The 17533-nt window shown below is 41.7% G+C and overlaps 1 protein-coding gene across 2 annotated transcripts in view; it reads left to right on the forward strand.

Moving 5' to 3' along the window:
- Nucleotides 1–1912: 1912 nt before the first annotated feature.
- LOC137886300 (NLR family CARD domain-containing protein 3-like) overlaps nucleotides 1913–17533 on the forward strand; it is a 39281-nt gene continuing 23660 nt past the window's right edge. The window contains exons 1-11 of one of the 2 annotated variants that reach the window (XM_068728708.1): nucleotides 1916–2117; nucleotides 2337–2366; nucleotides 2872–3011; nucleotides 3195–3846; nucleotides 3922–4080; nucleotides 5278–5436; nucleotides 6405–6483; nucleotides 6639–6867; nucleotides 7031–8834; nucleotides 8932–9105; nucleotides 12085–12258. In XM_068728708.1, coding sequence (XP_068584809.1) covers nucleotides 3743–3846; nucleotides 3922–4080; nucleotides 5278–5436; nucleotides 6405–6483; nucleotides 6639–6867; nucleotides 7031–8834; nucleotides 8932–9105; nucleotides 12085–12258 — 2882 coding nt within the window. In that variant the 5' untranslated portion in view covers nucleotides 1916–2117; nucleotides 2337–2366; nucleotides 2872–3011; nucleotides 3195–3742. Of the gene's footprint in view, nucleotides 2118–2336; nucleotides 2367–2871; nucleotides 3012–3194; nucleotides 3847–3921; nucleotides 4081–5277; nucleotides 5437–6404; nucleotides 6484–6638; nucleotides 6868–7030; nucleotides 8835–8931; nucleotides 9106–12084; nucleotides 12259–17533 lie in introns of both variants that reach the window. The other variant, XM_068728707.1, reaches the window with a different exon arrangement.

Consider the following 17533-nt stretch of genomic DNA (forward strand, 5'->3'; position numbering starts at 1 on the left):
GTCGTTAGATTTAATTAGATGTGACATGAGTTGGGGTGGTTATATGCATTATATCTATACTGTGTGTGTGTGTGTGTGTGTGTGTGTGTGTGTGTGTGTGTGTGTGTGTGTCGTATATAATCTATAATCTACAGGTTCAGAGCAGTTATGGTGATTGACTCTATCTGACTGGTGTTCAGTGTTCGTTAGTAGAATTAAACTGATCTGGTGTAGATTTGGTGAACAGAGTTCTATCAGAGGGGAGGAGTTTGAACAGGTCAGTCTGCAGTGACGTCATCTCCAAGCACATCCTCTGCTGGGCCTTTTGTCCTCATGGGGTCTATGTTGGAAGTCCACTTGAGGTCCTGGGAGATGGTGGATCCCAGAAACCTGAAGGTTTCCACAGCAGACACAGTGTGGTGATGCGGGTCAGTGTTGGGGGGCTCCTCCTGAAGTCCACCGTCATCTCCACAGTTTTAATCTGAGCGCTCAGCTCCAGATTGTTCCGACCACACCGGAGGACCAGCTGTTCAACCTCCCGTCTGTTCACAGACTCAACAGCGTACGACGAGGATGATGAGCGTCGCGTCGTCTGCAGACTTCAGGAGTTTAACAGACGAGTCTCCTGAGGGGCAGTCATTGGTGTAGAGGGAGAAGAGCAGTGGGGGGAGACCACATCCCTGAGGGGTCCAGTACTGATGGTCCTGGTGCTAGAACACATCCCTGAGGGGTCCAGTACTCATGGTCCTGGTGACACTTTACACATTTGAACTGGAGTGTAGAATGAAGAGCAGTGATTGATCATCAGATCTCACAGTTCAGAATATAATCCTCTTCAAACTGGATCCAGTACTTTTCTGGTAACCAGTGAAGAGAGTCCAGTCCACCAGTAGTGGAACACGTTGTCACTCCCAACTGGTGAAATCCCAACGCTCCGTTCTGCGGGTCAGTTTACACTTGTTACATGCACTTTCTTTTCAAATTAAACTTCTGTGTGTGCTTTTTACATGGTCTCTTTTCAAAATAAAGCTCCAAAGTAGGACTACATAGTTTATTTATAGATCAATCCAGGAGACAGTTGGCTAACTATACGATAACCACAATGTTAGATGACCATCTGTTCATGTGAGTGGAGTGAATGTGAACGTTTTATATCAGCATCTCTTTGTTTGTTTACATGAATGAATGACTGAGAGGTTTGTGTTAAAGAGTATATTGTTTGCATCTTGTAATAAATATGATTATGTTCTTGATCACTTTATGTTTTGTTTATTTGACTTTTCTGTTGAGAAGATAACTGACTTTTGTGTGTTTTTGAGGCACTGATGGCCTTTCATTTATAAATGTTTAGTAAGACATAGATAGTCCCACTTTAGATGAGGTCACACAAAATACTTTACTAACGACTCGTAACTACCTGAATTAATCATGAATTGCAGTATTAATACACGTTCATAAAGCATATATTAACATAGTCCCTAACCATTAGTGCAGATCTAAATCATTAAATATATATAAATGCATGAATAATGTACATCTAAATAAGTTCTTAATCATTTACTAACACTTTATAAAGGATGTTATAAATCATCTACAACTCCTTAATAATTGATTTGAAATATATATAATACTTAATTTACAAAGTATGAAAACACGATCACCAAACAATAGACAAGCTTATTAATGAAGAATAAAACATTAATAAATTCTAAATTACTAATGAGTGTTAATGTAGGAACAATGCTTCACAACATGAAACCTTCCTGCTGCTTCATTCACAGCTGTGGAGGTGAATCCATGTCCTCTTTTAAAGCCAGTAACAGTGTTGAGTGTTGATGCTGTCAGTGAGGAGGAGCTTCATGTTCTCAGGTTTGTTCCAGTGTGGAAAATGATGTGAGTTAAAGTTTAGCACGTATGATATAAAGTCGTATAAACATGATACAGCTGATCTTTGAACTGAGGGCTGCAGGTTCACTCTGGTTTAAAGTGTTGGAGTGTGACAGCAGCCTGAAGACACTGAGGACTGAAGAAGAAGAAGAAGAAGAAGAGGATTTAATCCTGATGGAGCTCATCGTCACACTCTCATGGTCCAGACAGCAGAGAGCTGCAGAGTGTTGAAGTCCATGAGAAGAAACTGAGTAAGTGGAACTTGAATTGATGACAAACGAGCTGCTCTTCGTCGGTTCGTGTGTTGACCTCCTGTCTTTGATCATGAGTCCACAGCACAAAGTTGATCCGACAACAGACACTTGAAACTACAGCTGGCTGTCTTTAGAGTCTACATGCAGAAACCTGATGAGACACAAATCAAATGAGACTGAAGACTAATGATGACCCTGTCTGTCTGTCTTCATCAGGTGGCTGCAGCTGATCAGTAACATGAAAAGGTATCACACTCAACTCTTCTCATTACATTTCATCCTGTTTTACCTTCAACATCTTCATTCTTACTAACGTGATGTTTACTGTTTCTCTGCTCTTTCTCTTGAACATTGACTCATAATAAAGCTATGAATCTATAAAACAGATACAGTTGTTAGACTGAGTTCTGATACTGGACTAAAGTCTGGACTTTGATACTTCAGGTGTTTTATGAAGCTCATATTTCATGTTTATTGAGGCCTCAGTTGGTCAAAGTGCTCTCATGGATCAAAGGTCTATTTCTTCTCTGTTAATTAATAACTTCATAAACTCAATGACAATGTGTTATTATGTTGAACTTATCAGTCTATGAAGAACCAATGTATGCAGAGAAGTCTAGGGACTAGTTGTACTCATTGATAGTAATTATTAGTATTGCATACTACTAATGAAGGTTCTCTCTGTAGCCTATTAGCTGTTTAACAAACAGCTGCTCATGGATAACAAGCTGCATTCTGTGTCCTGTAATAGTGACCAGTGTTCAAAAGGACATCTTCATATTCTGTCGTGTTAAAGAGAAACACAAGTACGCTCCATTTACCACCTGATGACGTCACACACGCCCCGCCCACACCCACAGCTGGGCCAATAGCATGCTTCTACCTGGGCAGGTAGGTCAGACTGTTGGGTCATTTGGTGGCCATGATTATTTAAAAAGTTGAATTCATTTTAATTAGACTGTTATCTTGTAATCTTCACGTTGACGAAGAACATCAACCCAACAAATAATGATGATGTTTTATTGTGAAAACCTGGTGAAATGAGTCAGTTGAAGGTGACGGTTTCCCTTTGAGCCACCAGAGGGCGACAGCTCCACTAACAGCCTCATTGAGAGGAGACATCAGTGTGACTCCATCAGAGAGAATCAGGACGTTGATGTACAGGAGGAGTGAGTGCTGGTGTACTGATCAATGATTGGACTGATGCTTTCAGCTCTGCTCTCAGTGGTTCCTCTACACATGAAGGTACAAAGTGATGTGGATCCAGCAGCAGCTAACGAGGTCACATGACTGATTCTGGATTCTTGGACTAGCTGCTTCATGCTCTGACTAGATGTAGTAGACATGGAAACAGAGGAACATTTCAAACGTTGAAGAGCTTTTCAAAGTCAGTCAAATAGAAGTGAACAGTGAAATCATCCCCAAAGAAAGGCCAATAAAAAGCCACATGAAGTGTCTTCCTCTAGTCTTCAAACAAGACAAAAGACTAGAGAGCACTGAGAACGTCACTTCTTAGAGATGACTCTGCAGCTCAAAGTGACGACAACATGGAAACTGTCCCATGAGTGTGTTCAGTGTTGAGGTGAATGAGCTGTGTGTGTTTGTCATAATGAAGAGAAATAATGTTGTTGTGTTTGTGTGAAGGTGTGGACTCTGCTATGAATCAGTGTGAGGACAGAGAGGAGGGAGTCCCTCCCTCTACAACCAGACACACCAAAGCTCAGAGGTGAGATGACCATCTCTAACTGTCCATGACTCAAAGTCTTTCATTCACTGACTCTGTTTCTACACATGTGACCAGGATCCATCAGGGACCACACTGTCCTGGACCTGGACCTAAACCGAAACTTAAACCTAAACCTGGCACTAAACCTGAACCCAGCTGTGTGTCCATGAAGAGTGACGGGTCTATGGATTTTCCTATGACATTCAAAGATGGACGCCACCCTGTTGATCAAAGGTGAGGATTTGAAACTGATGATGATGATGATGATGAAGATGATAATAATAATAATAACTTTATTTAAATAGCACCTTTCGAAAACAAAGTTACAAAGTGCTTCACAATAAAACATAAAAGCAAATAAGAAACACAATCAAACCGGTAAAATAAGATTTAAATAAATAAATAAAATAAAATCTGTCAGATGTCAAAATAATCCAAACAGTAAAAGTGAGTCTTCAGAAGAGATTTAAAGAGGATACTGAATTTGCCGGCCTTAGATTACCAGGAAGAGAGTTGCACAGCTGAGGAGCCTGGACAGTAATTGTGACTTTATCAGTTAAAGGACCAGACCCACGGCTGGTCAAATCTGAGTTCACCATTCGGGTTTCTGTGTGATAAAGTAACAGTTTCTGTATTTTACTGCGACGGTGAGGATCTGCCTTGTCTTGAGTGTTCCATTTTTCTCTTCTTTTACTAACACACACACACACACACACACACACACACACACACACACACACACACACACACACACACACATCACAGATTGTTTGATGATTTTAGATAGTAGCTCGTAATTGTATAATAGTTGTTGTTAGTTTTAGATATTATTTTATTTGATCAATGTTATTAGAATTTAATAAACTCTGTTATACTTTAAAGAGCAGCTTTCTGTGATTACTTTGTGCATGTGTATTGTGATAATTGCTGGATATGTGGCCTGTGCTCAAATTCAAACCTTCACTGTTCACTCTGAATGTGTAGTCTCATAATTATTATAGTGGTTCCTCTACACATGAAGGTACAAAGTGATGTGGATCCAGCAGCAGCTAACGAGGTCACATGACTGATTTTGGATTTTTGGACGAGCTGCTTCATGCTCTGACTAGATGTAGTAGACGTAGAAACAAAGGAACATTTCAAACGTTGAAGAGCTTTTCAAAGTCAGTCAAATAGAAGTGAAAACTGACGTCATCCCCAAAGAAAGGCCAATTAAAAGCCACATGAAGTGTCTTCCTCTAGTCTTCAAAGAAGACAAAAAACTAGAGAGCATTGAGAAAGTCACTTCTTAGAGATGACTGTAGCTCAAAGTGACGACAACATGGAAACTGTCCCATGAGTGTCTTTAGCTCAGAGGTGAGATGACCATCTCTAACTGTCCATGACTCAAAGTCTTTCATTCACTGACTCTGTTTCTACACATGTGACCAGGATCCATCAGGGACCACACTGTCCTGGACCTGGACCTAAACCGAAACTTAAACCTAAACCTGGCACTAAACCTGAACCCAGCTGTGTGTCCATGAAGAGTGACGGGTCTATGGATTTTCCTTTGATGTTCAAAGATGGACGCCACCCTGTTGATCAAAGGTGAGGATTTGAAACTGATGATGATGATGATAAAGATGATAATAATAATAATAATAACTTTATTTAAATAGCACCTTTCGAAAACAAAGTTACAAAGTGCTTCACAATAAAATATAAAAGCAAATAAGAAACACAATCAAACCGGTAAAATAAGATTTAAGGAAATAAATAAAATAAAATCTGTCAGATGTCAAAGTAATCCAAACAGTAAAAGTGAGTCTTCAGAAGAGATTTAAAGAGGATACTGAATTTGCCGGCCTTAGATTACCAGGAAGAGAGTTGCACAGCTGAGGAGCCTGGACAGTAATTGTGACTTTATCAGTTAAAGGACCAGACCCACGGCTGGTCAAATCTGAGTTCACCATTCGGGTTTCTGTGTGATAAAGTAACAGTTTCTGTATTTTACTGCGACGGTGAGGATCTGCCTTGTCTTGAGTGTTCCTTTTTTCTCTTCTTTTACTAACACACACACACACACACACACACACACACACACACACACACCACAGATTTTTTGATGAATTTAGATAGTAGCTCGTAATTCTATAATAGTTGTTGTTAGTTTTAGATATTATTTTATTTGATCAATGTTATTAGAATTTAATAAACTCTGTTATACTTTAAAGAGCAGCTTTCTGTGATTACTTTGTGCATGTGTATTGTGATAATAGCTGGATATGTGGCCTGTGCTCAAATTCAAACCTTCACTGTTCTCTGAATGTGTAGTCTCATAATTATCAATTATGAGACTTAATTTATAGTTTGGTTATTGGTCCCTGTTCTCTCAGGGATGATAAGTGGTGTCCCGTTATTATTAATCATTGTTGATAATCATATTGATATTAATAATTCTATTGATGTCAAAACAATTTACATTTTTCATATTTGCTGATAACCAAACATGCTCCTGCCAGATCCGAACAGTGGACAAACACAATGTGAGCTGATTGTTCATGATTCCTCCACAGAGAGGACCAGGAGAGCTCGGCGGTTCCCAGAGGTCAGTCTGCCCAGCAGCCTCAAACACAGCTGGACTCCATATTTATGGTCTGTACATGTACAACTACTGTTACATCTATTCTGTTCACAATCATCTCCATACTGCACTTTGTAGACCAGTGGATTGTCAGTCTGTCCAACATAGATCTGATGTTTGGTTCCATGGTTTTAGTTTGTGTCATTCATAGAATATTCTGTTCCAGCTGCTGGAGGAGAACATCGTCACATTTGTGAAGAACGAGATGAAGAAGATCCAGAAGGGACTGAGTTCAGATTACCCAGAATGCTTAGAGAGTCAGAGGGAGGATGAGGAGTTGTTGGACGGTGAGGATGAAGAGCAGAGGAGGAGCAGCAGAGAGGCCTTTGTGAAGATCACACTGCACTTCCTGAGGAGAATGAAGCAGGAGGAGCTGGCTGACTGTCTGCAGAGCAGTAAGAGGATTTCTCTAAAGATTTAACATGCTGGATAAATGGGACGTTTACTAATGTCTCAAGAGATGGACCAACATATATTCTTAGACTCATTCTTTGAGGAAATTACATGTTGAAATCTATTGTTTGACTCATTGATCTTCTTTGTTGTGTGTTCATTCAGGACTTCTTGGTCCAGTTTGTCAGCGTGAACTCAAATCTAACCTGAAGAAGAAGTTCCAGTGTGTGTTTGAGGGGATTGCTAAAGCAGGAAACCTAACCCTTCTGAATCAGATCTACACAGAGCTCTACATCACAGAGGGAGGGACTGCAGAGGTCAATTATGAACATGAGGTCAGACACATTGAAACAGCATCCAGGAAACCACACAGACGAGAAACAACTATCAGACAAGAAGACCTCTTTAAAGCCTCACCTGGAAGAGAGGAACCAATCAGAACAGTGATGACAAAGGGAGTGGCTGGCATTGGGAAAACAGTCTTAACACAGAAGATCACTCTGGACTGGGCTGAAGACAAAGCCAACCAGGACATACAGTTCACATTTCCATTCACTTTCAGAGAGCTGAATGTGCTGGAAGAGAAAAAGTTCAGCTTGGTGCAACTTGTTCATCACTTCTTCAGTGAAACCAAAGAAGCAGGAATTTGCAGGTTCGAAGAGTTCCAGGTTCTGTTCATCTTTGATGGTCTGGATGAGTGTCGACTTCCTCTGGACTTCCACAACAATGAGGTCCTGACTGATGTAACAGAGTCCACCTCAGTGGATGTGCTGCTGACAAACCTCTTCAGGGGGAAACTGCTTCCCTCTGCTCGACTCTGGATAACCACACGACCTGCAGCAGCCAATCAGATTCCTCCTGAGTGTGTTGGCATGGTGACAGAGGTCAGAGGGTTCACTGACCCACAGAAGGAAGACTACTTCAGGAAGAGATTCAGAGATGAGGAGCAGGCCAGCAGGATCATCTCCCACATCAAGACCTCACGAAGCCTCCACATCATGTGCCACATCCCAGTCTTCTGCTGGATCACTGCTACAGTTCTGGAGGAGGTGTTGAAGACCGGAGAGGGAGGAGAGCTGCCCAAGACCCTGACTGAGATGTACATCCACTTCCTGGTGGTCCAGTCCAAACTGAAGAAGGTCAAGTATGATGGAGGAGCTGAGACAGATCCACACTGGAGTCCAGAGAGCAGGAAGATGACTGAGTCTCTGGGAAAACTGGCTTTTGATCAGCTGCAGAAAGGTAACCTGATCTTCTATGAATCCGACCTGACAGAGTGTGGCATCGATATCAGAGCAGCCTCAGTGTACTCAGGAGTGTTCACACAGATCTTTAGAGAGGAGAGAGGACTGTACCAGAACAAGGTGTTCTGCTTCGTCCATCTGAGTGTTCAGGAGTTTCTGGCTGCTCTTCATGTCCATCTGACTTTCATCAAGTCTGGTGTCAATCTGCTGTCAGAAGAACAAACAACCTCCTTGTGTTCTGAAGTCTCAAGAGACAAACCTAAGCCAAAACGTCTCCACCAGAGTGCTGTGGACAAGGCCTTACAGAGTCCAAATGGACACCTGGACTTGTTCCTCCGCTTCCTCCTGGGTCTTTCACTGGAGACCAATCAGACTCTCCTACAAGGTCTACTGACACAGACAGGAAATAGCTCACAGACCAATCAGGAAACAGTCCAGTACATCAACGACAAGTTGGAGGATAATTTCTCTGCAGAGAAAAGCATCAATCTGTTCCACTGTCTGAATGAACTGAATGATGGTTCTCTAGTGGAGCAGATCCAACAGTACCTGAGTTTAGGACGTCTCTCCAGATATAAACTGTCTCCTGCTCAGTGGTCAGCTCTGGTCTTCATCTTACTGTCATCAGAAAAAGATCTGGACGTGTTTGACCTGAAGAAATACTCTGCTTCAGAGGACGCTCTTCTGAGGCTGCTGCCAGTGGTCAAAGCCTCCAACAAAGCTCTGTAAGTACAGAGAGAGTCAGATTCATATATCATAACATAAATATGCTGCTATCTTTTCTACTTATTGTTTATTTTTTCTTCATCATTGTCTCTTCAGACTGAGTGACTGTAACCTCTCAGAGAGAAGCTGTGAAGCTATGTCCTCAGTTCTCAGCTCACAGTCCTCTAGTCTGAGAGAGCTGGACTTGAGTAACAACGACCTGCAGGATTCAGGAGTGAAGCTGCTGTCTGCTGGACTGGAGAGTCCACACTGTGAACTGGAAACTCTCAGGTCAGAATTCAATTTATGTCCACCTAATGTCCTTATTTACATAATTACATTACATTACAGTCATTTAGCAGACGCATTTATCCAAAGCGACTTACAATAAGTGTATTCAACATAGGTATTCAAGAGAACTACTAGTCACCAGAAGTCATAAGTGCATCTCCTTTTTTAAACAAGCATCTAAGAGCATAAACCAGATCAAAAGTACAGTGCAGAAACAAACTAATACAAATGCATAATAATATGCAATGAGTACAAAAAACTAGTATGAATACAATCAGTGCTGAGTAGAAGGCTCAGGGTAGTACTTCCTGAAGAGGTGGGTTTTCAGCCTGATGAAAGATGGGCAGCGACTCTTCTGTCCTGACGTCAGAGACAGAAAAAATCTGTGACCAGGTCGATCGGCCGCAGGGACCAATCGCCCCGAGGCAGCAGAGCGATGTGTTCGGGCGGGGGTGTAGGGCTTGACCATGGCCTGGAGATAGGAAGGAGCTGTTCCTTTCAATGCCCTGTAGGCAGCACCAGAGTCTTAGACTGGATGCGAGCTCTTACAAGGAGCCAGTGTAGAGAACGGAGAAAGGAAGTTGTGTGGGAGAACTTGGGGCAACTGAACGCCAGACGAGCTGCAGCTTTCTGGACAAGCTCCAGAGGTCTGATGGCCGGGGCTCCGGCAAGTACTGAGTTGCAGTAGTCCGGGCGGGAGATGACAAGAGCCTGGATGAGCACCTGCGCCGTCTCGTCAGTGAGGAAGGGGCGAATCCTCCTGATGTTGTAGAGCAGGAATCTGCAGGAGCGTGTAACGGATTAAATGTTTGCTGAGAATGACAGTTGGTCATCCAGGGTCACACCCAGGTTCCTCGCAGTCTGAGTTGGCATCACCACGGTATCGTCAATGGTGATGGACAGGTCTCGGTACAGGCAACCCTTCCCCGGGAGGAACAGTAGCTCGGTTTTGTCCAGGTTGAGCTTCAGGTGGTGTGTCGCCATCCTCTTCGAGATGTCAGCAAAGCACGCAGCAATGCGTGGCTCCACTTGAGTGTCACTGGGGGGAAATGACAAGACCAGCTGGGTTTCATCGGCATAACAATGGTAAGAGAAGTCATGCGAGCGAATGACAGAACCCAGAGATGTTGTGTAGAGCGAGAAGAGAAGGGGGCCCAGGACTGAACCTTAAGGAACCCCCATAGTCAGCATGCGTGGTTCCGACATGGCCCCCCTCCATGTCACCTGGTTGTATCGACCTGTCAGGTAGGATGCAAACAGGGAGAGTGCAGAGCCTGAGATGCCCATCCCCTCGAGGGTAGAGAGGAGGATCTGGTGGTTCACCGTTTCAAACGCCGCAGACAGGTCCAGGAGAATCAGGACAGAGGAGAGAGAGTTCGCTCTCGCGGCGTGAAGCGACTCTGTCACCGCAAGGAGGGCTGTCTCAGTCGAGTGACCCACCTTGAACCTGGACTGGTGGGGGTCCAAGAGGTTGTTCTGGTGGAGATAGGAAGACAGTTGGTTAAAGACAGCACGTTCAAGTGTTTTGGAAAGAAAGGGTAGAAGAGAAACCGGTCTGAAGTTCTTGACATCAGAGGGGTCAAGTGATGGTTTCTTCAGAAGGGGGGTGACTCTGGCAGTCTTGAACGCTGTGGGAAAGCATCCTGAAACAAGAGATGTGTTGATGAGGTGGGTGAGGAAAGGAAGGAGTTGAGTCGCAATAGACTGAAGAAGAGGGGAGGGAATCGGGTCAAGGGAGCACATGGTGGGGTGGTTAGATGTAACAAGGTTGAGGATCTCGTTGGAGGAGAGGGGTGCCAGATAGGGTAAGATAGGGCATGGAGAGGGGAGGGAGAACTGAGGGGGAAGAGCTGGAGAAGGTAAAGAGGGAGAGGGTGGACATGCAGGGAGAGGGGGGCTGAGAGAAGGAGGAACTGATTGTATCCACACTGGTCATAAAAGAGTCCACGCTTCTTGCTGATGTTCACGTTTATTATTGTCCTCTCATGGAACACCGTGAAAACTAGAAGACACAAAACAGCTTCATGTACAAACAACAAAGAAACAAATGCTCTGTCTCTCATCACCTACAACAAATATAACAGTACTTTAATGAGTTAACGTAATAAACTTTACCGTGTTCGCCTGGTAGACCAGTAGTAGAATAACAAACGGGAAAGAAAAAGTTAGCTGTTTTCACCCGCCATTTCTTGTCTTTCTGAGCTCCGCTTAACTTCCGGGTTAATGGTCACAACAACAAAAGCTCATCTATCATCATGAGTAAAACAAGGACAAAACGGTTCTGAGTTTAACACAAGGTACCCGAAATTACAGTAAACGTAATGTACTACAATTGCAGAAATAAACTAAATAATAATACAAATCGCGTAACTCAACTTCCGGTGTTGTCATGGCAACGTGTATACGCCGGTCAGTGTCAGCTACACTGATATCGTTCACCTTCTTGTCAAAGAAGTTGGCGAAATCATCAGGGAGAAGGGAGGAAGTAGGAGGAGGAGGTGGGGGTTGGAGGAATGTAGAGAAAGTTTCAAAGACTTTTTTTAGGATTGGAAGCAACGGTTAGGATTTTAGAGCCGAAGAATGTAGCTTTAGCAGTAGATAGAGAGGAGGAAAAAGTGGAAAGAGATTGGAAGTTAAGAAGGTCCATCAATGGGTAAACTCATAACCTTCATAAGATTGTCTCTGCTTGCATGATTTCAATCAAATATTACATTTCAATATATATCTATAATCATATTTTATATTGTTTTTTTCTCACTGTTGTTATAACTTGAAATATCAGAGATGAATCAGATAGTTATCAGTAATGTTGTCAGATTGTTGGACATTAGTGGGTGTTTGGTTATGACTAGAAAACAATCAGTAACAATGTTAATGTAACCCCACAGTAGCCGTCAGTATCTCAATACTGCAGTAAACTTCCAGCCCTCACAGTTCCCTCAGATTATGTGACATTTGTGTTGTTTTGTGTGTTTGCAGCCTGTCAGGCTGTCTGATCACAGAGGAAGGCTGTGCTTCTCTGGCCTCAGCTCTGAGCTCCAACCCCTCCCATCTGAGAGAGCTGGACCTCAGCTACAATCATCCAGGACACTCAGGAGTGAAGATGCTGTCTGCTGGACTGGAGGATCCACACTGGAGACTTGAAACTCTCAGGTATGAAGAGGCCTTCTGCAGCCACAAATAATCAGTCTGATAGAGGAGGTAGAGCGGGAGACTTGTTCTCTGTCACACTGTCAGCCTGGTTAATATGACCCTGACACACCAAGCTGACCTTAAACTACCAGAGACTCATCAAAGTGTTTGTGTCCCACATTAGACCATCAACACAGACAGAAGTAGTCAGGGAACAGTAGCCAGGATGAGCCCAAACCAAACAGGGAGGGAAGGTGATGAAACTGTTGTTTTTCTGGAGCGTTGTGTTGTTTCAACATTAGAAAGTAGGACAGTGGGTTGACATGCGTCAACGTCGTCACGCTGCTGGTTTGTGGACTCATATCAAACAATAGTTAGATGTTTTGATGCTCGTCATCTACCACCAGTTTGTGTTGCCCTTTAGTCCAGACATTGTGTAAAGACAAACAGACAAAGAAACAATCTGTTTAAAGCGTCTTGATAAATCATCACAATAGGAATGTTTTTCTGTTTTAAAGGAGTTTAGTTTTATCTGGTTTTGGTTTGTTTTGCACTGAGAGCCAGTTCCCTGGCTAAGAGTCAACTTGTTGAAACTACAGGTGACAGTCAGCCACAGACGCTCAGTGAAGAACCAACAGCTGATTGTGGACATGGTGTGTCAGAGCCCAAAGAGGTTTATTTAGGACTGGACCAAAGTTCTAGGGGGACACAGGCAGTGCTCTGTGGCTGCAGACCAGTGATGTGCGGTGAGGTTGGTGGCTGGTGAGGCACTGACACTACATAAGTCAGATTTACAAATATATGAACCCAATAGAAAAGCTTAAATCACCATTCAATTGGCAGCTTGCACATTGACTACTGGTTGTTTTTCATATTTCATATCAGCGTTCTTTACACACACATAGGTAAAGTACATATTTGATTCCACCGGGAGCGTTTCAGAAGCGGAGCGCTCGCGGGCGGCAACCGCGAAAATCGTGAGATTCTGCGATAATGTGCATAACAACCACGGATGTATAAAGAGAACAACAAACACATAAAAGGTTACTTTACCTGTCCGACATTGAATTGCTGTTGATTTGGTCATATTTCACAGTTTTTTGAGACATTTTTAAGCTTAGATATATAATCTTACATTTTTGTGGTCAAAGCAAAATATAAGAAGAGAAGTGTAGAATAAGAGCAACAACAGAACACGCCGTCTTCAGTGAGGCAGAGGTAGTGTTTGCCTCTCTGTGCTTTTTCACTGCGGTTTAATGTCAGATAACACTAAATATGTTCTACACATACATGAAATACATTACCTATTCTATGGAAAGAAAGGACATATAATAAAAGTGTCTACAAATATTACAGTAATGACAAACAATGAGAAAGCAAAAGACACGCGCTCAACCCAGTTAGTGAGGATTCACAGTCTGAGGTGAGGAACAACTCATCACTGCCTCACCTCACTGTCTCCTCTCTGTTTGAACAGGACATGAGATAATTCAGTGATTTTGATAATAAAAATGCTTGAAATGATTGGAATCATACAGGAATTACATTTATAGGACAGATCAGTAGAGAAATATTAATATTTATTTTATGTTAGTATTATTTGTTTTTTACTTTTCATGATGCCTCCCTCCCCTGACCGCACGTCCCTGGTGGAGTATTTGCAAAGCGTAACTTCCAGCGGCAAGCGGTCCACATAGGAATAAAAATGTCAAACTCGCATACGCATTGTTCGACGGTCACAGACCTTCCCGGCCGCGCTGGCTGGAGTCCCGCCGGCACCCCCGACGTGTACTAAAAGTGGTACAGCGGAAGATAGACTTAGGCTATGTATGAAATAAATTGACATCTATGAAATACATTGACAAAGACAAAAACTAAAGACATTTTCTCTATAATTCTATTTTATTTCAGTCAGTTATTTCATGAATGTATTTTATATTTGTACTTTTTAAGGTACTGTCCCAGCTCATGATGCTACTGTCACCACCTGTGAAGTTGATGCACACACTCTGGTTTCACCCGTGTTGCAGTGATCTCGTAACCAATTCCATTGTGGACAACAGACTTGCTGTTGTTGTTTCTCTGTAGACTGCCTTCTGTAGACAAATATTAGTTATTACAACCCTAACCCAGAGCAACAAACCTTTTCTTTTTTTCTCACAGGAAAAGACCAGATATTTCCTACGTCATATTTCTTTCATCATTTCATTCTAACCCCGGATCAATAAATACCGTCTGTACTGACATTCAAGGTTTCCTCGAGACTTCAGCTCGATTTATTTTAGCAATATTTTTTTTTTACTTTTCATGATGCCTTGACTTGACTTGTAATATTTTCACCCCCAGATTACAGATAATAGAAACCAGTGTTGACTGTTGCTAGGAGACTGGATGTGAACAGCTTTGTATATCCAACCATCCCCGCCCCCCGACCTCCTCCATCAGAGGGTTTGTGGCTCTGTAGTGATTTCAGGATACCTTCTCCTTTACTTCTGAGAGAACAGTCATTATTACACAAACACAAGAGGTCGCTTGTCAGGACCAAAACATCCAACAATCAATATTTCTATATTGACAACGGATCAGCTGACTCTGTGTAATGGTGAAGAGTCGTGTGGTGCTGATGAACCCACAGAGAATTGTCTCCATCTCTCTTCAGCTCTACAGAGCTTTTTAGCCTCTTGTAGCTCCTAGTTTTGGTTCTGCAGCACATTTTCTGTTTGGTTCAGTCTCAGTGTTTCCAGCAGCAGCTGTTTTCAACCAACAAGCTGTGATGAAGCCTCTGTTCACTACCTGCTCAGCAGCAAACAGCAGACAGACTCAGTCAGAGACTAGCTGGTGAACATAGTGGAGCATTCAGCAGCTAAAGAGACAGATGTTTCCTTCAGGAGGTGGTGGAGACCAAACACAGAGCTAAAAGAGAGAGAATATTGGACTTCATTCATCAGGTGACACAAACACAAATACTCCTGATGAGTCATCATGTTTAGTTTAGTTTATTTAGTTTATTTTGCACAATTTAAACAATAAAATAAAAATAAACAAACATAACAGAGATAGATAATATCACAGTGCAGGAAGAGGCGGAAAGCCAACTGGGCTTATTTGAAGTCTCCACCGATATAATATTAAAATTAACAATATTACAGAGAACATAATATTAATATGCATAAGTTATGATAAGCAATATTAATGCTACAAGTCCCTATGAGTGAATCAACTATAAACTATAAATATTATTTTAAGCACCTTTTGAAACATTTTATAGAGGGACGTTTTTTTGTTAGGTGGGAAAAGTCATCCCATAATTTGGTTCCTCTAAATCTTGTTAAAATTGACCTCTGCTAGTCAGTAATTTAGGAGGGTGACGATGTGAAGATTGACGAGTTGAGTAAGAGTAAACCTGTGAATTGACTTTAAAGTCTTGAAATGATCAGGAATATTCCTTCACCTGAAAGTATCAATAAAAACATAAATAATAAATAGTAAGAATCTGCAGTTTCTGAAATAGAGGAGCAGAAGAGATGTGTGACTCTGATCATTGCAATCCTAACAAAACGTTTCTGGAGGACAACATTTTTTGTAGAAACTACATTACAATATGAAAGATAGTGATAAATGATACAGTAATAAAGAATAAGGAGACAAGATGTCTAACCCTCATTATTATTCCAGTAGATTTGTGTATTTTTCTACTAACAGTCAATATGTTTACTCCAATTTAAACTCCTGTCAACAATAATTCCCAGGAATTTTGTAGATGACACTTGACAATCTCAACAGATTTAATTTTAATTTTAGATACATCCTTAGAGTATGATTTTTTGCCACTGAAAATAATAAAATTAGATTTTTTTATATTGAAAGATAGTTTATTTAATCTGAATCATGTAGCATTAAACCAGCATTAGTTTCCATAATCAGTGAATTGAAAATTTGAATGAGAGAAAACCCACCTCTTCAGGAAGTGCTACCCTGAGCCTTCCACTTAGCACTTATTGTATTCATACTAGCTTGTTGCACTTATTGTATTCGTATTACTTATTGCACTAACTGTTTTTCTTTTTTTCTGCACTGTACTTTGGCTCTGAGTTATGCTCTGCTTCATGCTCTTAGATGCTTGTTTAAAGGAAATGTACTTATGACTTCTGGTGACTAGTAGTTCTTTTGATTACCAATGTTGATGCACTTATTGTAAGTCCCTTTGGATAAAAGCGTCTGCTAAATGACTGTAATGTAATGTAATGTAACTAGGGTTGTGTCATCTGCAAACATTATCAGAAAGTCTTTTTGACACAGACAAATCATTAATATAAATAAGGAATAATAATGGTCCAACAATGGACCCCTGTGGAACCCCACATAGTAGTCTGGCTTTGTTGGAATAACAACCGTTAACAAACAAACTGTCTTCTGTTGGAGACATACTTTTATAACCATTTGTGTGCAATGTCATTGAATCCATATTTATGCAGCTTTTCCAGTAAAATATAATGGTTTTGTTAGAGAAATTCACTCGAAGCCGATGTAAAAGTAATAATCACAGGACATTTATTCTTGCAAGAAGGAGACAGGGTTGTACACATACAAGGTAATGTGCTCAGAGTTTTAACTCCAAGCCACTAGGTTATATAGTTGTAAACATACGTACACACAAGTCACGAGACGGCCCATAACAGGCTCCCTTCACATGAGATAACAAACAGGCTTTACATCAACACAGGGAAGAGAAGCGCATAGTATCTTGGACTCTCTGTTCTTACACTAAGGTCACTCTTGGCGACAGAGGAAACCATGGTTGTAGTTTAGCTCTGGGACAGAAGCTAAACTTACATTTCCCCCATGGCATGTTAATTCCCTGATCATGCGATCACCTGTCTTTCCTAAGTGTCAAAGAAAGTTCAACCAGTCAACCCACATGTGGTAGGGCCTCATGTGCAGGCCATATCTTCGATGTCAAATAGGAGAAAGATGATTAGACTTAAATTTTCCTCCAACAGTTTACTGTATCAAAGGCTTTGGAAAGGTCTTTGAAAATACTGCAAGTAAAGTCATTATCATCAAGTGCAGAGATAACTTCATCAACAAGGTAAAGTAAAGACAGATAGGTTGAATGATTTTTACAGAAACCATTGATGTGTAACTGCTGGATGTGGAAGCAGCTGGTTGATATCATATTAGACACAACTACTTTTTCACTAGCGAGGCCCACACCATCAAATAGAAGCGTTTAACAGATTTATTGAAGGTCAACGTGATTGAGGTGAGAGGCTTGAGCTTCGTGTAGCTCGTCCGG

Source organism: Cebidichthys violaceus, unplaced genomic scaffold (genome assembly GCF_023349555.1).
Source record: "Cebidichthys violaceus isolate CVI_PGR_0920_01 unplaced genomic scaffold, fCebVio1.0.p SCAF_43, whole genome shotgun sequence".
In the NCBI taxonomy this organism is placed as follows: Eukaryota; Metazoa; Chordata; class Actinopteri; order Perciformes; family Stichaeidae; genus Cebidichthys; species Cebidichthys violaceus.